This window comes from Ranitomeya variabilis, chromosome 4, assembly GCF_051348905.1.
Source record: "Ranitomeya variabilis isolate aRanVar5 chromosome 4, aRanVar5.hap1, whole genome shotgun sequence".
NCBI classification, from domain to species: Eukaryota; Metazoa; Chordata; class Amphibia; order Anura; family Dendrobatidae; genus Ranitomeya; species Ranitomeya variabilis.
Genome location: NC_135235.1, coordinates 219,359,959 through 219,381,093, shown reverse-complemented (window position 1 = coordinate 219,381,093; position 21,135 = coordinate 219,359,959). Strand labels below are relative to the sequence as shown.

At 43.7% G+C, this 21,135-nt stretch overlaps 1 protein-coding gene across 1 annotated transcript in view; it reads left to right on the top strand.

Moving 5' to 3' along the window:
• The window catches only part of LOC143768665 (phospholipase A2 inhibitor and Ly6/PLAUR domain-containing protein-like), a 48,891-nt gene extending 45,046 nt beyond the window's left edge, over positions 1 to 3,845 (top strand). The window contains exons 5-6 of the mRNA XM_077257308.1: positions 426 to 553; positions 3,395 to 3,845. Coding sequence (XP_077113423.1) covers positions 426 to 553; positions 3,395 to 3,415 — 149 coding nt within the window. The 3' untranslated portion in view covers positions 3,416 to 3,845. The remainder of the gene's footprint in view (positions 1 to 425; positions 554 to 3,394) is intronic.
• Positions 3,846 to 21,135: the final 17,290 nt, after the last annotated feature.

The following is a 21,135-nucleotide window of genomic DNA, read 5'->3' as shown; positions in this document are numbered from 1 at the left end:
AATGCTAAACTATATGTGAGTATCCTACAAGATGAGTTACTTTGTACACTCAAGTACTATGGGTATGAAAAGGACGACATAGTGTTCCAGCAGGACAATGGCCCGAAGCCATGTATGATATATCCAAGATGATTGTCTATAAAATGATGGTAGTGTCACGATCAAAGCAGAAGTGGATGGTGAGATATGGAACCTGTTATCCTTTTGCTCATCACTGTATCTGAGTGGAACTGAGTTTTTCTCAAATAATATGACAATTTGCATTAGGTCTCCAATACAATAGTACTGTGGTTGGCGCATGCTCACTCGCATCCAATATGACCATGTTTGTACCTTACGTAGCAAAATCCTGCTGACAGGTTCTCCTTAAAGAAATTTATAAGCATGAAATGTAAATACTAAATTTCTTTGTGTTTTCTTTTTAGACCCTTCAGAACCAATCTTGGCCATGGCAGGATGTGCTACCGAAAACATGTGCTCCAACTACGATGGCCATGCCACAACAAGCACCACTGGTCAAATGAAGATAAGCTATGAATGCAGTAATGCCATGGTGACTCGTAAGTATGCATGGCCCCCATAAAAAACATTAAAAAAATTAACCATTCTACTTACCGTCTCTACAATGATGTCATGCGCTGCTTACAAGCAGAGCTCAGCTGCCGGAATACCTACTGCTCCCCACGCCAGAACTATGTGCATGGAGGGCAGTAAGAATTCATTGCTATTTAGTAGGACGCACAGTGTCAGCCACAGCCGCCAACTTCCTGTAGTGGCCGGGTGATCACTTGAGTGGAGAGAAGTGAATATTCATTTCTCTTAAGTAGTGGGCACACGTGATCGCCTGACCACTGCAGGAAGCCAGCGACTGTGACTACTGTGCCCACTATTACAGAGAAATGAGTATTCACTGCCAGTGCCGCAGCTGGCTTCTGCCTCCTGTGACCCACTGCCGCTTCCTCTCCATCTTCTGAGACACTTACTTGATTATAATCCGAGGGGGCGTTTTCAGCACAAAAAAAGTGCTGAAAAACTCGTCTTATACTCAGGTATATACGGTAATTAATTTATTCAAGTATACTGCTTTTGGAACAGGCCACAAGTGGTGGTGAGTTCATCTTCAATGGAAGTCTTCAATCACAGGCTGGACAGAACATCTGTCTGAGATGGTTTAGTGAACACGATGACCCTTGGGGTCTCTTCCAACTCTAACATTCTATGATTCTACGATTTTCTGCTTTTTGTGGTCCTTTTCTATATAAATAAAAACCCACTAGTTTTGGGTGGATTTTTTGTAATTGGCCATTCTATAGTTATTATTCATTATAACAGATCCTCCTTTATTCTGTAAATTCCATTCTGCTCTATCACTATTTGTCTCTGAACACAATTTATTTTAGTCCTTTTTACTCTTCAGTTAAATTATTTCACACTCCAACAAATTTTATGATTGCAATACTAATCGCGACCTCATGGTGTGCTGTAGCGCATGCTAAGTTATGGTACACCTTGTGGTCAGATATGGTATTGCAACTAAAATAAAATTGGGCAATGCTAAATGCTAGAAATGTACGAAGTGGTTTTTATTCTGCATGTAGATCCTGTTTATCAACACTTAGAATCTGGAGGACAGATTAGTTCATGCATTATGGTTGTACATTCTCTTTAACCTCTCCCATTTCTCAGTTGGACTTACTTAGAATATGTTTATATGACTAATAAACTATGAGATAAAAATTTACAAGGCTGTTTTATGCTTCCATATATTAAAGTTGCTATTTCAAATATAAATAATTAAAATAATTTAGATGTTTTTGCTATTTTTCCTCTTAAAGGAATCTTTTTATCCAATGTCAGAAAAGTTTTCTTCCCTATAATTTCCTTATTTTTTATTACTGGAGGCAGTGGCACAAAACCACATATATCACGTACATTAGACTCATTGTGATTCCTCATGCCTGAGGAAACATTGATTCCTTCTGGAATTACAAATGTGTCCTCCCAAAAAATGATGAACTCCCAGCAGTGACCCAACAGGTTTTTCAAGAGCTCTAAGAACATATAAATGTGGAAGAGTTGTGTTTGTCATCTAACAATTTCTATCGTGCACTAACATAATTGACTAAGATAAATTGTAAGTAAATCTATCTCTATATCAAGATGCAACTTTTCATAGAAATTTCACAACTTTTAATGATAGGGATATATAGTTGTGGCAAATTTGGCATTAATTTGTATCATATGCAGTAATAAAAATAGTATAAAACTGAATATTTATTTACAAATTAAAATAAATTAATGATCAAACTATTATTATTCAGATAATAGTAATAAGAATAAGAATAAATTTGGGCATCAACCTGTTACTTTTATAGGTTTTGATACCTTCAGTTAAAGCTTAATATTCCAACACATGAAAAAAAAAAAAAATCATTGCTGCACAATCAAATCTGAAGGGTGGGGGAGGGATGAAAACCAGAACCAATATGATCTACAGAGTAATATAAAATAATAATAATAATAATAATACACATACTTATGAATATGTTTTATGGATGCTAATTAAATACTTATAAAATAACATATTTATTATTTATATATTAAATAAAAATGTAAAATAAATGTATGCTTGAACTATTATTATATAGATAATAATAATAATAGTAAACTAAATGTAATAATAATTATTATTATTGTTAGTAGTAGTAGTATTATAGAAAATTATTATAATATAAATAATAGTAAAAAATAAATGTATGATCTAACTATTATTAGTACTGCTATTATGCAGATAATAATATTACACATACTTATAATACTTATAAATATGTAATATGGATGGCAATTAAATACTTATAAAATAGCATATTTATTAATATATAAAATAAAAATTGAAAATAAATGTATGCCTGAACTATTATTATATAGATAATAATAGTAAACTAAATGTAATAATAAAAATAACAATTATTATTATTATTATTGTTAGTAGTAGTTAATAATAATAAATTTAATATAAAATTATTATAATATAAATAATAGTTAAAAATAAATATATGATCAATCTACTAATAGTACTACTATTATGCAGATAATAATAATAATAATATAAATTATAATATTAATAATAAAAAAATATATTGCCCATTAAATTATTTGTGCAGCTTGCAATTCCTTCAGTTACTATTTTATGTTTCAGTGCATAAACAAAAAAAATAATGTTGTACAACCCTAAATCTTCAGGGAGAGGGGCAAATGAATATCAAAAAATATTGTCAAGTGATAATCCCAGCTCTGCTACAGCCACTTTTTTTTCATCTTTTTCCAATTAATTAATGAGAATACGTTACTTTTTGGACATTACAATATCATATTATTTTTGTCTTTTTTACAGAACAACGAGGGCAAAAATTGAAGACCTGAAGGAAAGATAATGAAGATATTCACAGATATATTCCAGTGTGTAAATTAAATAATATTTTGGAGAAAAATATCATCTTGATTTTTTTATTTGAGACTGTTAGATTTATTAGTGACTTTTCCTGATGTATTATTTGTAAATCTTCCATTCATTTAATATTGCAATGAAATATAAAGCAAATTATAATTTTTTTTTAATTTACATATTAAAGTTTAAAAATTTAGGGATTTTTGCTGAATTTTATAGTTTTCTCCCTGTACTGGGTGGAGACCCCCATCGTTATGTTCAACCAAGTAGTCGGGGGACAAAACGTTGAACCCTCCTTCAAATACATCATTAAAATATTTTTTTTATTTCCTTTCATGTTGACCATGGCAATGTTGTCCTGTCATACAGGTCATGTTTAAGAAAATGTTTTTAAAGGGTCCACTAGCTTATCATTTTTTTTTTCCAATTGATGAATTACAATATTATATTCTTATTAGTATATATTTTCATTTACATGTCTTCATTTTTCTGTCTTATAAAAAAAGATGTCTTTGTCAGACTGACCTAGGGTATAAGGGGTAACGTTTCTCCTTGTGGAGAGTGACAAGCCAAGCCTGGCATCTCAGAGTGAGGAGACTTAAGCCATGCATGCTCCTCTGGGAAAATAAATATAGAAATTGTCTCTTCACAGAGGAAGAGTACTAGAACTCTAGAGCCACCTATTGAAAGCAGCGATCCTAAAAACACCATGTCTGCAAATTAAGATTCTGATTTGGCTTTTATCCTAAGTCATATGACAAGGCTCATTAAAGAGTCGATATTGACAATTTGCCTATTAGAATGACCTAGAAGGTGTAGAAACCTTGGTCGTCTGGTTAGACCACTTAGACCACTCAAAGACAAAAACTTACTTACCATATTTTGCGAACTATATGATGCGCCGGACCATAAGAGATTTTTTTCCTCCAAATTTGGGAGAAAAATGGGGGTGCATCTTATAGTCCGAATGTAGCTTGGGGTGAAGGGGTTAAAGGGGTGTTACACATATCTTACATTACAGAATTATAATTAAAAATATAAATAAATTATCTTTTTCTAAGATAATATTACTAATTATTAGTGATGAGCGAGTGTACTCGTTGCTCGGGTTTTCCCGAGCACGCTCGGGTGACCTCCGAGTATGACTGCTCGGAGATTTAGTTTTCATCATGGCAGCTGAATGATTTATGGCTACTAGCCAGGCTGAGTACATGTGGAAGTTGCCTGGTTGCTAGGGAATCCCCACATGTAATCAAGCAGGCTAGTAGCTGTAAATCATTCAGCTGAGGCAATGAAAACTTAATCTCCGAGCAGTCATAAATACTCGGAGGTCACCCGAGCAACGAGTATACTCCCTCATCACTACTAATAATTATATGTCCTCCCATAATGGCATTAATTATTCTTTCTCACTATGGATGATCCATGGAGGTGATCTGGCTCTCAGTTTTACAGATATGAGAATCGTCTCCACTGAAAGAATAGAATTTACTTACATGATATTTTTATTTCCTGGAGTCCGCGGGTAGCACATAATGGGTTGACGGTAGACAAATACTTTTGATAAAAGAAATATTACTAAGAAGTCATAAAACACATACTTTACATGCCAATTAAGTTAGTCAGCACCAATTAACACGGCATAAAAGAGCAGCAATAGGAATTTATTAAGGTTTCATTCAGAAATTTTATAAGAAGCCAAAAACCGGTCCAGGTTCCATCAGGGTTTTCGACCGATGTCATCAGAGTTCAGTTAGCGTCAGTCTTTACCAAAGTGAAGTGAGAAGTTTGCAATCCAGCCCTGAAAAATATTAAAAGTGCTAACTTTTATTCATTACATGGAATAAAATGGAAAACTCCAGGACAGAAGAAAATCCTTACGCGTTTCGGACAGTGAGATGAGAAAGGACATAATTTATTCGTGGATACTGCCCCTGAGGAACTGAGCATCGATCATCTCAGAATTTATACGTCCTTTGCAGCATTTTGGTGAACTGATGATTTTTGTCTCTTTTTTTTTCTCTTGGTCAGTTTTTACCTTTGGAGTTTGGTCAGACTTTCATCAAATTTTCTTAGATTAAAAAAAACTGATGGTGCTTCCCCCATTAAATAGTCCATGGTAAACATACTGTTTACAGATGGCATCCAAGCACTGTTCAATTTTCTCAGAAACCCATAGACTTGCATTTGTGATTTTCTGAAAGGTATCAAAAATCTTGTGCCTGGACTTCTTGAGTTTTTGGGAGCTAGAAATCCCAAGGATAGGTCATCAATGCTAAAGTAGTGGACAACCTCTTTAAGTAAAGACTCATAAACTGTAGCCAGTCTGAAGAAGAAACACCCTACGTCTAAAGAAGACTAACTCAAAGATCTGAAGAATCTGTTGCCCGGCAAGTAAGCACTGGATAGAGGAGAAATCATTCACTAAGCAAGGCCAAAAACTCATGAGCCCACGCAACTTTAGTGAAATTTCCAGGATGACAGCCTAACAGGCACTAGAGAACGAAGTTAATATAGAAGAACAAAATTGGTGTGTGCCTAGTAAAGTTGAGTGAATTTTGTAAAATTTGGTTCGGATTACGATCGATGGAGAATGTTGTATTTTCAATGACAGCCGAATGTCAATAGAGTCATTGGGACTGGAATTGCGAATTGGTTGGAACCAATCATCAAACATAAATTCAGCATAAATAGGGTACAAAAATGGCACGAATATGGCAAATTTGGATTCGGCGATTGTGTCGAAACATATTGTTAGGGCTAGCGGAACGCACTGAGTAAATATAGATGTTTATTATTATTGGTGCGCTCGCAGCCCGGGGTCCACCGTGCAGGAGGAACCTGCTGCTAGTGAATGGTGGCACTATTTGGTGGTACAGGCTAGCTTTGTTACTTCACAGAGTAGCCGTGAAAGGAAAGCACTGCGCCCTGTTAGACTCACAGGAGCAAAAGCTAACTGCCGAACAGATAGCAGTCAGTGGTCATGCAAGCACACAATCTCCTCACCGGAGGTGCCGGTATTCTAGGGGCTTATTTCAGCCGGGACCCTGAATACAATCACACATAACCACACTGGCGCAAAGCACATAACTTGGATTGATACTAGCGCATGGCCGTGCGGTCATGCAAAACTTTTATAGCTGCAGCAAGTACAGGACCTTCCCAGAAGGACCAATGGGAGGCTGCCACAGAAGTTGAGCACCTTCAATACCTTCCTAGAGGACCAATGGGATTAGCTGCAATATCTAAGCATGTGACCCTTGATCTCCAACGAGAGATCTTACCCTAGGCATGCTCAGAAGGGGAAAAGCAGGACTTAGTCCCAAAAATGTCTGCTCACCGCTGCCCAGTACTGGCTACAATGGCAGAAGCTGGAAAGGCAGCAGTAACCCTTTGCACAGTCAGACTGAGCGAGACGCTGGGACCGACGTCTCTGCTGAGCAGACTCCACTGCGGCAGGAGAGGAATGGGAGACCGCAGTGGAGATGGCCTGAGATTCCTTCTGTGCAGAGGCAGGACCTCAACCCCTAACATGGCCCCCCTCCTTGGACCTCGCTACGCTCGATGGCAGCAATGAGCTGCGGAGCCTGAATGTGCTCAGCAGGCTCCCAGGACCTGTCCTCAGGACCATAACCCTTCCAGTCCACCAAATACATTTTTTGCCGCGTACAACCTTGCACCCCAAAATAGCGTTCACCTCGTAATCATTCATAGATGAACCCGATGTCCCGGATGACTCGGAAAATTGGGACATGTATACGGGTTTCAAGAGGGACACATGAAAGGTGTCGGTGATACCCAGGCATGGCGGAAGGGCTAAACAGTAGACCACAGGGTTAACCTGTTCGAGGACCTGGAAAGGGCCCAAGTAGAGAGGTGCAAACTTAGTGGACTCAACTCGCAGCCTGATGTTACCGGCGGAGAGCCACACTAAGTCGCCAGGAGCAAAGGTCGGAGCGGGGCACCGATGTGCATCGGCGGAGGACCTCATTCTCTCCTTAGAGGCCCGAATGGCATCCTGAGTGCGGTCCCAAATGTCCCGTGCCTCCACAGCCCAGTCTGCCACCCTAGAGTCGGCGGAAGACACAGTCATAGGCACAGGCATCCGCGGATGCTGACCATAGTTAAGGAGGAATGGGGTCTGTCTAGTGGAGTCGGCTACGGCGTTGTTCAGCGCAAACTCCACCCACGATAGCAAGGATGCCCAGTCATCATGAATGGCTGAGACAAAATGTCACAGATATGTGACCAAGGTCTGGTTGGCCCTCTCTACCAACCCATTCGTCTCGGGATGATATGCAGAAGAGAGATTCAACTCAATGCTGAGAAGACGACAAAGCTCTCTGCAGAACCGAGACGCAAACTGAGGACCCCGGTCACTGATTATTTTGTCTGGCATACCGTGTAAGCGAAAGATGTGTTTTATAAACAATGCTGCCAAGGCCCGTGCAGAAGGTAGCCGTGGAAGCGGCAAAAAGTGCACCATTTTAGAAAAATGATCGGTGATAACCCAAATGATGGTACAGCCACGAGACTTGGGCAAGCCCACCACAAAGTCCATCCCGACCATCTCCCAGGGCCTGTCTGCCACCAGCAAGGGATAAAGTAACTCAGCTGGCCGTTGTCAAGGAAACTTATTTTTAGCGCAGGAGACACACGCCCAAATATAATCTCCAATGTCACGGACCATATGCGGCCACCAGTACGTCCTCGCCAGCAGCTCAGATGTCCTCTTTGTCCCAAAATGTCCACCCACCCTGGACGAATGAGCCCAAGAGAGAACCTCCGGTCGCAAGTTAATAGGTACAAACGTCTTGCCCGGAGGCACTGACTCTAGTGAAACCGGAGCTACGGTTCTCAGGCTCTCAGAAGGGACAATAAGTCGAGGCTCCCCTTCCTCCTCCTCAGAAGACACAACGGAGCGAGAGAGGGCGTCAGCACAAATGTTCTTCTCCCCAACGAGATAATGGAGGTTGAAGTGGAACCGGGAGAAGAACAAGGACTATCTGGCCTGACGAGAATTTAGCCGCTGGGCTGTTTGTAAATAAACCAAATTTTTGTGGTCCGTGAAGACTTGGAAGGGAAAGCGAGCCTCCTCCAAAAGATGTCTCCACTCCGAGAAGGCCAACTTCATTGCTAGTAACTAGTGTTGAGCGATACCGTCCGATACTTGAAAGTATCGGTATCGGAAAGTATCGGCCGATACCGGCAAAGTATCGGATCTAATCCGATACCGATACACGATACCAATACAAGTCAATGGGACTCAAGTATCGGACGGTATCCCTGATGGTTCCCAGGGTCTGAAGGAGAGGAAACTCTCCTTCAGGCCCTGGGATCCATATTAATGTGCAGCCAGGACCTCACCGAGGGAACCGGCAGCGTTCTTTGCTTAAAATGCGCGCGTTTCCTGCCTCCCGTGACGTCATGGCTTGTGATTGGTCACGTGCCGCCCATGTGGCCGCGACGCGACCAATCACAAGCCGGAACGTAATTTTAAAATCCTGAATGCCTAGAATTAGGCATTCAGGACCTGAAAATTACGTCACGGCTTGCTGTGATTGGTCGCGTCGCGGCCACATGGGCGGCACGCGACCAATCACAAGCCGTGACGTCACGGGAGGCAGGAAACACGCGCATTTTAAGCAAAGAACGCTGCCGGTTCCCTCGGTGAGGTCCTGGCTGCGTCGGAGAGGTGAGTATAGCAATATTTTTTATTTTAATTCTTTATTTTACACATTAATGTTGTTTCGATACCGATACCCGATACCACAAAAGTATCGGATCTCGGTATCGGAATTCCGATACCCGCAAGTATCGGCCGATACCCGATACTTGCGGTATCGGAATGCTCAACACTACTAGTAACTCTCTGTCCCTGATGGAATAATTCCTCTCCGCTGGTGTGAAGGTCTTGGAGAAGAAGAAGCAAGGATGCTTCTGACCTTGAGCATCCTTTTGGAAGAGGGATGCTCCAGCACCCATGGATGAGGCATCCACTTCCATTATAAATGGCTTATCAACATCGGGACAATGTAGGATGGGAGCGCTAGCAAAATGAGACTTAATAGAAGAGAAAGCCTTGGAGACCTCCTCAAACCACAATTTGGGATTTGCTTCCTTCTTGGTGAGGGCTACCAAGGGAGCTACCAAAGTTGAGAAGTGGGGAATGAACTGGCGATAGTAATTAATGAACCCCATAAAGCGCTGCACCGCTTTAAGAGAATGGGGTTCTGTTATGATCCGGTGGTAGGATCACAAAACTGACCTGTCATATAACCAGAGTATAAGGACAAGTTCTGGGGATGTGGAAGCTATACTGACCGCAATCCTGATCCTATCCAAACACACTAAAGGCAGCCGTGGAGCGTTCCTAAAAACCTAGACGCCTCATCACAGCCTGAGAAACTGGCTACCCCTAGAGAGAAAGCAAAGACCTCACTTGCCTCAGAGAAATAACCCCAAAGTTTTAGACAGCCCCCCACAAATAATAACGGTGAGTTAAGGGGAAAATACAAACGTAGAAATGAAACAGGTTTAGCAAATGAGGCCCGCTTACACTAGATAGACAGAAGATAGATAGGAATCTATGCAGTCAGTACAAAACTATCAAAAACGAACCACGCAGAGAAGACAAGAACCCCCACACCGACTCACGATGTGAGGGGCGCACTCTGCACCCCAGAACTAACCAGCAAGTGAAAAATCACATTAAAGCAAGCTGGACTGAACTCATCATATACTGAGAAACGTTTTCAAGGAAATAATGAGCAAAATGAACAAGCAAGACTTAGCTTCTCCAGCAGGAGACAGGTCACAAGGGAGATCCAGGAGAGATCAAAATCTGGACTGAGTACAACGACAGCAGGCAACAAGTGAAGGTCCAGGTGAGTTAAATAGGAACGGCATAGCAGGAAATGAAGCAGCTGAGCCCAGTCACAGACCAGCCATATCGCTAAAGGCCACCAGAGGGAGCCCAAGAACAAACTCACACAGTACCACTCATGACCACAGGAGGGAGCCCGAGAACGGAATTCACAACAGTACCCCCCCTTGAGGAGGGGTCACCGAACCCTCACCAGAGCTCCCAGGCCGATCAGGATGAGCCGAATGAAAGGCACGAACCAAATCGGCCGCATGGACATCGGAGGCGACAACCCAGGAATTATCCTCCTGACCATAGCCCTTCCATTTAACTAAGTACTGAAGCTTCCGTCTCGAAATACGAGAATCCAAGATCTTCTCCACCACATACTCAACTCCTCCTCAACCAAGACTGGAGCAGGAGGATCAACAGAAGGGACCACAGGCACCACATATCTCCGCAACAATGACCTATGGAACACATTATAAATGGCAAACGATGTTGGGAGGTCCAAACGAAATGACACAGGGTTGAGGATTTCCAAAATCTTATAAGGACGGATGAAATGAGGCTTGAACTTAGGAGAGGAAACCTTCATCGGGACATAACGAGAAGACAACCATACCAAATCCCCCACACGAAATCGGGGACCCACACAGCGACGGCGGTTAGCAAAGCGCTGAGCCTTCTCTTGTGACAATGTCAAATTGTCCACCACGTGGTTCCAAATCTGCTGCAACCTATCCACCACAGAATCCACCCCAGGACAGTCAGAGGGCTCAACCTGACCTGAGGAAAAACGAGGATGAAAACCAGAATTGCAAAAGAAAGGTGAAACCAAAGTAGCAGAACTAGCCCGATTATTGAGGGCGAACTCAGCCAATGGCAAAAAGGTCACCCAATCATCCTGATCAGCAGAAATAAAACATCTCAAATAAGTTTCCAAGGTCTGATTAGTTTGTTCGGTTTGGCCATTCGTCTGAGGATGGAAGGCCGACGAAAAAGACAATTCAATGCCCATCTTAGCACAAAAGGACCGCCAAAATCTGGACACAAACTGGGATCCTCTGTCAGACACAATGTTCTCTGGAATACCATGCAAACGAACCACATTCTGAAAAAACAGCGGCACCAAATCGGAGGAGGAAGGCAACTTAGGCAAAGGCACCAAATGGACCATTTTAGAAAAACGATCACAAACCACCCAGATGACAGACATCCTCTGAGAGACAGGAAGATCCGAAATAAAATCCATGGAAATATGCGTCCAAGGCCTCTTTGGGACAGGCAAAGGCAAAAGCAATCCACTGGCACGAGAACAGCAAGGCTTGGCCCGAGCACAAATCCCACAGGACTGCACAAAGGAACGCACATCCCGTGACAAGGAAGGCCACCAAAAGGACCTCGCCACCAAATCCCTGGTGCCAAAAATTCCAGGATGACCCGCCAACACCGAAGAATGAACCTCAGAAATAATGCTACTGGTCCATCTGTCCAGGACAAACAGTCTCTCTGGTGGACAACGGTCAGGTCTATTGGCCTGAAACTCCTGCAGCACTCGTCGCAGATCAGGAGAGATAGCAGACAAAACCACCCCCTCTCCGAGGACACCAGCCGGTTCAGAAACTTCCGGGGAGTCAGGTACAAAACTCCTAGAAAGAGCATCAGCCTTCACGTTTTTCGAACCCGGAATATATGAAACCACGAAATCAAAACGAGAGAAAAACAGCGACCATCGAGCCTGTCTAGGACTCAACCGTCAAATTATTTGAGATAAGTCAAATTCTTGTGATCCGTCAAGACCACCACACGATGCTTGGCTCCCTCAAGCTAATGTCGCCACTCCTCAAATGCCCACTTCATTGCCAACAACTCTCGATTACCAACATCATAATTCCGCTCGGCAGGCGAAAACTTTCTAGAAAAGAAAGCACATGGTCTCATCACAGAGCCATCAGAGCTTTTCTGCGACAAGACAGCCCCTGCTCCAATCTCAGAAGCATCAACCTCGACCTGAAAGGGAAGAGAAACATCCGGCTGGCACAAAACAGGAGCCAAAGAAAACCAACGTTTCAGCTCCTGAAAGGCCTCCACGGCCGCAGGAGACCAATTCGTCACATCAGAACCCTTCTTGGTCAAATCCGTCAAAGGCTTAACCACACTAGAAAAATTAGTGATGAAGCGACGGTAAAAATTAGCAAAACCCAAGAACTTCTGAAGACTCTTCACAGATGTAGGTTGAGTCCAGTCATAAATAGCCTGGACCTTGACTGGATCCATCTCAATAGTAGAAGGAGAAAAAATAAAGCCCAAAAAGGAAACCTTCTGGACTCCGAAGAGACATTTAGAGCCCTTCACAAACAAGACATTGGCACGCAGGACCTGAAATACCATCCTGACCTGCTTCACATGAGATTCCCAATCATCAGAAAAGACCAAAATATCATCCAGGTACACAATCATAAATCTATCCAGATACTCTCGGAAGATGTCGTGCATGAAGGACTGAAACACAGAGGGGGCATTAGAAAGCCCAAAAGGCATCACCAAGTACTTAAAATGGCCTTCGGGCGTATTAAATGCAGTTTTCCATTCATCGCCCTGCTTTATGCGCACAAGATTATACGCTCCTCGAAGATCTATCTTGGTGAACCAACTGGCCCCCCTAATCCGAGCAAACAGATCGGACAACAGTGGCAAGGGATACTGAAATTTGACCGTGATGTTATTTAGAAGGCGATAATCTATACAGGGTCTCAGAGAACCATCCTTCTTGGCCACAAAAAAGAACCCCGCACCCAAAGGGGACGAGGATGGACGAATATGCCCTTTCTCCAAAGACTCCTTTATATAACTCCGCATAGCGGCATGTTCTTGTACAGATAAATGAAAAAGTCATCCCTTAGGGAACTTACTACCAGGAATCAAATTTATAGCGCAATCACAATCCCTATGAGGAGGTAGGGCACTGGATTTGGGCTCATCAAATACATCCTGGTAGTCCGACAAAAATTCAGGGACTTCAGAAGGAGTAGAAGAAGCAATTGACACCAAAGGAGCATCGCCATGAATCCCCTGGCAACCCCAACTTGACACAGACATTGCTTTCCAATCCAGGACTGGATTATGAACCTGCAGCCATGGCAGACCCAACACAACAACATCATGCAAATTATGTAGCACAAGAAAGCGAATCACTTCCTGATGTGCAGGAGTCATGCACATGGTCACTTGAGTCCAGTACTGAGGTTTATTCTTGGCCAATGGTGTAGCATCAATTCCCTTTAGTGGGATAGGGAATTGTAAAGGCTCCAAGATGAAACCACAGCACCTGGCAAATGACAAATCCATCAAATTCAGGGCAGCACCTGAATCCATAAAAGCCATAACTGAGTAGGATGACAGAGAGCAAATCAAAGTAACAGACAAAATGAATTTAGGTTGTACAGTACCAATGGTGACAGACTTGGCGAACCTCTTTGTGCGCTTAGGACACTCTGAGATAACATGAGCAGAATCACCACAGTAAAAGCACAACCCATTCTGACGTCTGTGATTTTGCCGTTCAGTTCTGGTCAGAATCCTGTCACATTGCATAGGCTCAGGTTTCTGCTCAGAAAATACCGCCAGATGGTGCACAGGTTTGCGCTCCCGCAAACGCCGATCAATCTGAATGGCCAAAGACATTGACTCATTCAGACCCGCAGGCGTGGGGAACCCCACCATAACATCCTTAAGGGCTTCAGAAAGACCCTTTCTGAAAATCGCTGCCAGGGCGCATTCATTCCATTGAGTGAGCACAGACCACTTCCTAAACTTCTGACAATAAACCTCTGCTTCATCCTGACCCTGAGAGAGAGCCAGCAAAATCTTTTCTGCCTGGTCTACTAAATTAGGTTCCTCATAGAGCAATCCGAGCGCCAGAAAAAACGCATCCACATTTAGCAATGCAGGATCTCCTGGCGCCAGAGAGAATGCCCAATCTTGAGGGTCGCCACGCAACAAAGAAATAACAATTTTAACTTGCTGAACAGAGTCACCAGAGGAGCGAGGTCTCAGAGAAAGGAATAACTTGCAATTATTCTTAAAGTTTAAAAACCTAGATCTGTCTCCGGAGAACAGCTCAGGAATTGGTATTTTAGGCTCTGACATAGGACTGCGAACTACATAATCCTGAATGCCTTGTACCCTTGCAGTGAGATGATCCACACTAGAAGACAGACTCTGAATGTCCATATCTGCAGCTGAATTCAGAACCACCCAGAGATTAAGGGGAGGAGAGAGGCTAGACACACAGCAGAGGAAAAAAAAATGATCTCAGGACTGCTCTTCTCCCTTTTCGGCGGTGCATTAACACTTTGTGGGCCTGCTGTACTGTTATGATCCGGTGGTAGGATTACAAAACTGACCTGTCATATAACCAGAGTATGAGGACAAGTTCTGGGGATGTGGAAGCTATACTGACCGCAATCCTGATCCTATCCAAACACACTAAAGGCAGCCGTGGAGCGTTCCTAAAAACCTAGACGCCTCATCACAGCCTGAGAAACTGGCTACAATGTTATGACCCCAATGGCAGAGGGTCTCAGAAGTTATTACCAAGTCTGCAAACACAAAAACCAGCTCATAGGGCAGTGGTAACTAGGCTGACCGTATACCTGATCCTAGCACCACAAATAGCAGCAGCCGGGGAACGTACCTACGTTGGTTCTAGACGTCTCGCGCCAGCCGGAGAACTAACTAACCCTAGAAGAGAAAAGATAGACCTTTCTTGCCTCCAGAGAAAAGACCCCAAAAGTTGGATACAAGCCCCCAACAAATAATAACGGTGAGGTAAGAAGAAAAGACAAACGTAAGAATGAACTAGGTTTTTAGCAAAGAGAGGCCCACTGACTAATAGCAGAATATAGGAAGATGACTTATACGGTCAGCAAAAACCCTATCAAAATTTCCACGCTGAATATTCAAGAACCCCCGAACCGTCTAACGGCCCGGGGGGAGAATATCAGCCCCCTAGAGCTTCCAGCAAAATCAGGAATCACATTTAGTACAAGCTGGACAAAAATAAGAGCAATGCAAATAACCAAAAAATAAGGAAGCAGGACTTAGCTTATTTTGCAAGAACCAGGACCAGCAGACAGGAGCAAACAGAAAGGAACTGATTACAACGATGCCAGGCACCAGACTGAAAATCCAGGAAGCTTAAATAGCAACACCCCTGGACTAACGAGCCAGGTGGGTACCAAGCTGAGGAAAGAAACTCAAAGTGTCATGTTGCTAGTGACCACAAGAGGGAGCCAAAAAATCCAATTCACAACACTACCCCTAGAGAGAAAGCAAAGACCTCACTTGCCTCAGAGAAATAACCCCAAAGTTTAAGACAGCCCCCCACAAATAATAACGGTGAGTTAAGGGGAAAATACAAATGTAGAAATGAAACAGGTTTAGCAAATGAGGCCCGCTTACACTAGATAGACAGAAGATAGATAGGAATCTATGCAGTCAGTACAAAACTATCAAAAACGAACCACGCAGAGAAGACAAGAACCCCCACACCGACTCACGATGTGAGGGGCGCACTCTGCACCCCAGAACTAACCAGCAAGCGAAAAATCACATTAAAGCAAGCTGGACTGAACTCATCATATACTGAGAAACGTTTTCAAGGAAATAATGAGCAAAATGAACAAGCAAGACTTAGCTTCTCCAGCAGGAGACAGGTCACAAGGGAGATCCAGGAGAGATCAAAATCTGGACTGAGTACAACGACAGCAGGCAACAAGTGAAGGTCCAGGTGAGTTAAATAGGAACAGCATAGCAGGAAATGAAGCAGCTGAGCCCAGTCACAGACCAGCCATATCGCTAAAGGCCACCAGAGGGAGCCCAAGAACAAACTCACACAGTACCACTCATGACCACAGGAGGGAGCCCGAGAACGGAATTCACAACAGGGTTCTTGCCAGTCCATCACAGCCTGTAGTTTGGCAGGATCCATAGCCAATCCCTGGGCGGAGATGATATAGCCCAGGACAGGTAAAGAATCCTGCTCAAACACACACTTCTCCAACTTTTCATAGAGGGAATTTGCCCGTAAGAGGTCGAAGACTCTGCCAACATCTCTCCGGTGGGAGTCAATATCTGGAGAGAAGATGAGAATATCATCCAGATAGACTATGACCGAGGTGGAAGCATATCCCGGAAGATATCGTTAACAAAGTCTTGGAAAATGGCTGGGGCATTACAGAGCCCGAAGGGCATCACCAGATACTCATAGTGCCCCTCCTTGTTATTAAAAGCCATCTTCCATTTGCTTCCCTCACGGATGCGAATCAGGTAATAAGCACCCTGCAGATCTAATTTGGTAAATACACTTGCTCCCCATAGCCTATCAAAGAGCTCAGAAATCAGGGGCAACGGGTACTTATTCTTAACTGTGATGGCGTTAAGACCCCTGTAATCTATGCATGGACGTAATTCTCCATTCTTCTTCTGCATGAAGAAGAACCCCGCCCCTGCAGGTGACACTGACTTCCTAATGAACCCTCTTGCCAAATTCTCCTGGATGTATTGGGACAAAGCCTCCATTTCCGGGAGAGAGAGGGGATAGACCCATCCCCGAGGAGGTTCTGCTCCAGGCATGCGATCAATAGGACAGTCATAGGGGCAGTGAGGCGGAAGGGTCTCCGCAGCCTTTTTGGAGAACACATCTGCATACGACCAATAGCACTTGGGAAAGGAAGAAAGATCTGTGGGTATCTCGGTAGTGGAAACCTGAATGCACTCCCTCACACATCTGCCCTTACATAATTCACTCCAACCCAATATCCTCCCAGAGGTCCACTCAATATGTGGGGAGTGGAAACGGAGCCAGGGTATTCCCAGCAGAATCTCGTTCATTCCCTCGGGAAGGACAAGAAGGGAAATAATCTCCTGGTGGGAAGGGAACATGGATAACGTGAAAGGGACAGTCTGGTGTGTGATTTGTGAGGGAAGTGTCGACCCATTCGCTACTCTAACAGTCATCGGTTTGGCGAGCATCACCAGAGGTATTGCATGGCGCAGAGCAAAAGCAGAGGACATGAAATTCCCCTCTGCTCCAGAGTCCACACAAAGCTCAACTGTAAGAGTGGATGAGCCTAACGTGATTGTCCCTTTAAAGGACAGCTTGGAGGAAAATGCGGCTGTGTCTAGTGAACCTCCTCCAATGGTTACTAGACGCGATCGTTTTCTTGACCGCCGTGGACATTTATTGGCATAATGTCCTAGCTGTTGGCAATTTTTACAAATTACGGGTACTCGAGCGGTCCGAGACTTTGGTCCCGCTCGAGAAACCTCCATGGCCTCATGGGAGTCGGATACCTGAACGGAAGATTCTAGAGGTCTGGCGAAGGTGGGAGCCAGCCGAAACCTCTGCCTACACTGGGTCCGCTCTAACCTCCACTCGTTAAAACGGAGGTCGATGCGGGTGGATATTGAAATGAGCTCTTCCAGTGTGGCGGGAATCTCCCTGCTGGCCAAGGCGTCCTTCACATGTTCTGCCAGTCTTTTCCAGAACACCAGAATAAGGACTTTATCTGGCCACTCCAGCTCAGAGTCCGGAATTGGACGGCGAACTGGCTGACCATGGACGAACCCTGTGTAATTGCCAACAACTGGAGCGCAGTATCGAGGGTGACACGAGGTCCTAAAGAAACCTGTTTCAGAGCGTCCAGGAAGAGAGGAGCACTCTGCACCACACGATCATCATGCACCCACAGCGGCGTTGCCCTTTCAAGCGCGCTGCCCGACAACAGGGATACTATAAATCCCACTTTCGCCTGTTCCGTAGGAAAACGTGCAGCCAGGAGCTCTAGATGTATTGAGCACTGACTCACGAATCCCCAACATAGCTTACTGTCACCAGCAAACTTGTCTGGAAGCGGGAGACGGGATAAAGTCTGAGCAGGGGTGGCAGAGGACAATCTGGCTGCAGCTACACTTGCAGCCTGAACAGCGACTGTGGTAACATCCACAGCTGAGGTTGTGCATTCTAGAGCCGCCAACCTACCCTCCAGCTGCTGGATGTACCGCTGTAGACGCTGATTGTCCGCCATTTACTAGCCAGACCCTGGTGCTAGTATTCTGTTAGGGCTAGCGGAACGCACCGAGTAGATATAGATGTTTATTATTATTGGTACGTTCGCTGCCCGGGGTCCACCGTGCAGGAGGAACCTGCTGCTAGTGAATGGTGGCACTATTTGGTGGTATAGGCTAGCTCTGTTACTTCACAGAGTAGCCATGAAAGGAAAGCACTGCGCCCTGTTAGACTCACAGGAGCAAAAGCTAACTGCCGAACTGATAGCAGTCAGTGGTCATGCAAGCACACAATCTCCTCACCGGAGGAGCCGGTATTCTAGAGGCTTATTTCAGCTGGGTCCCTGAATACAATCACACAATCTCCTCACTGGAGGTGCCGGTATTCTAGGGGTTTATTTCAGCTGGGTCCCTGAATACAATCACACATAACCACACTGGTGCAAAGCACATAACTTGGATTGATACTAGCGCATGGCCTTGCGGTCATGCAAAGCTTTTATAGCTGCAGCAAGTACAGGACCTTCCCAGAAGGACCAATGGGAGGCTGCCACAGAAGTTGAGCATCTTCAGGAACTTCCTAGAGGACCAATGGGATTAGCTGCAGTATGTAAGCATGTGACCCTTGATCTTCAACGAGAGATCTTACCTTGGGCATGCTTAGAAGGGGAAAAGTAGGACTTAGTCCCAAAAACATCTGCTCGCCGTTGCCCAGTACTGGCTACTATGGCAGAAGCTGGAAAGGCAGCAGTAACCCTTTGCGCAGAGTCAGACTGAGCGAGACGCTGGGACCGACATCTCCGCTGAGCAGACTCCACTGCGGCAGGAGCAGAATGGGAGACCGCAGCGGAGATGGCCCGAGATTCCCCCTGTGCAGAGGCAGGAACTTGACTCCTAACACATATTAGCTCAATTCTAGTGGCAAGATGCTACACACTAAAGAAGCCATGCAATAGCAAGGCTACACGGAAGTGAGGGACACAAGAAGCTTGTGTATAAACGATCCATAATTGTAGTGGTAAAATGCAACCATGTCTCCTATCACGTAGAAGAAAATAAATGCATGGTCTCTTTCTTGCTCAGCCCTGTTATGCTGTGTTAATTGGTGCTAATTAACTTTAAGAAATCATGTCAGTACAATTTTATAGTGTATAATAATGATATGGCAGTAATGACGCTTTAATACTCATTAAATTAATATGTTTGGGGAAGAAATCCACTTTGTTATTTTTTTTTCATAATTTGAAGATTTCTGCTAATTAGACTTTGGTGCACAGGGGCTGGACAGTGCGCTGGATCTTCTCATCAGTGTCTGTGATTCCCCTACCCTCCACCTACCTCCGGTCTTTGAATGGCAGGCAACTGCTTCTTCATTGACCTGCCTGGTCTGGTTCAAATCTTGCACCAGCATCATTATTGTCATGGGTGGCGTGAGTACAGATTGAATTCCCAGTTGGTGTTGGTCAGCATATAAAATGACGTTGTCATCGGCATAGGTGGCGCTTTCACAGATATCATTGAGTGGAGAACTCATTTTTCTTATACAATGATGCCTGCAAGATGTAAGGTTGTGTAGAACCATGAAAAGTTTCAGAAGGGTTCTAGAGAGAAAAGCGGAGGAGATATAGGGAAGTGCATCACTGTGGAAAGATTGAGTAATCTGATAGAGGCAGAGATGAATGAAGAGATGGAGGGTTGTGCAGTGCTGTGGAGAGGATAGGTAGGGTGGTAGACAGAGATAAGGAGCAGATTTCTGGTTAGGCTGACAGGTTTTGGATCAACGCATTTTAGCGGAGAGATTTTCCTGATCTGTTTTCTAGGGGTGATGTCTATACAGTTACCGTGTATTTTGCCTTTTTGCTCTTTTTCCCTAAATGTGCATACTCGCCCAACAGTAAAAAAAAAAAATTTTTGTAACCTTTTGTATGTCTTCTGGGTAGTGTTGAGCGATACCTTCCGATATCGGAAAGTATCGGTATCGGAAAGTATCGGCCGATACCGTCAAAGTATCGGATCTAATCCGATACCGATACCCGATCCCAATGCAAGTCAATGGGACGAAAATATCGGAATTAAAATAAACCCTTTCCCCTTTCTTTCCTTGTAGGTTCATTCTACATGAAGGAAAACAACTAAGAATAATGTAGGATGTATTGGGGGAGGTGGCGGAGACATTAAAGTCACAGAGGTTTAGCCCAATCAAATAGAATAGCAGGAATTTTATTTTTTTTTATGACGTTCGGCGTTAGAAAGATTTTGACTATGTTAATTTTTTTTTTATTTTGTCAGATATTGATGTTTCACTACCTCCACGCCCTTCACCTTCTTTTTTACTTCTCCCACACTTTCTTCTTCATTATCCTCATCATCAGCTTCTTTGACATCAACTTCTTCACCTTATTCATCTTCTTCTTCATCTTCTACCTATTATTTTTTTTGTTACATTGTTCATATTCTTTTTATTTTACTATTATCTTCTCCATATTCAACTTCTTCATCATATTCTTATTTGTGACAGGCATTCCCGTAGTTGTTATCTATAAAAGTTTGAAGATTACACCTTCCGTTCTGCCTGTCACAAAAGAGTTACATTTGTCCGCGTTCAGTTTGGCCTGCAGCATCAGGCTTTATCCAGGGGCACCACGAGGAGGAACGGACTCACCCCCATACACTGCTTAGTCTTCTTCTGCTTATAATTTAGATAATATCTTTTGCTCTGATATTTAGTCTTATGCTTAATGTTCTTCTG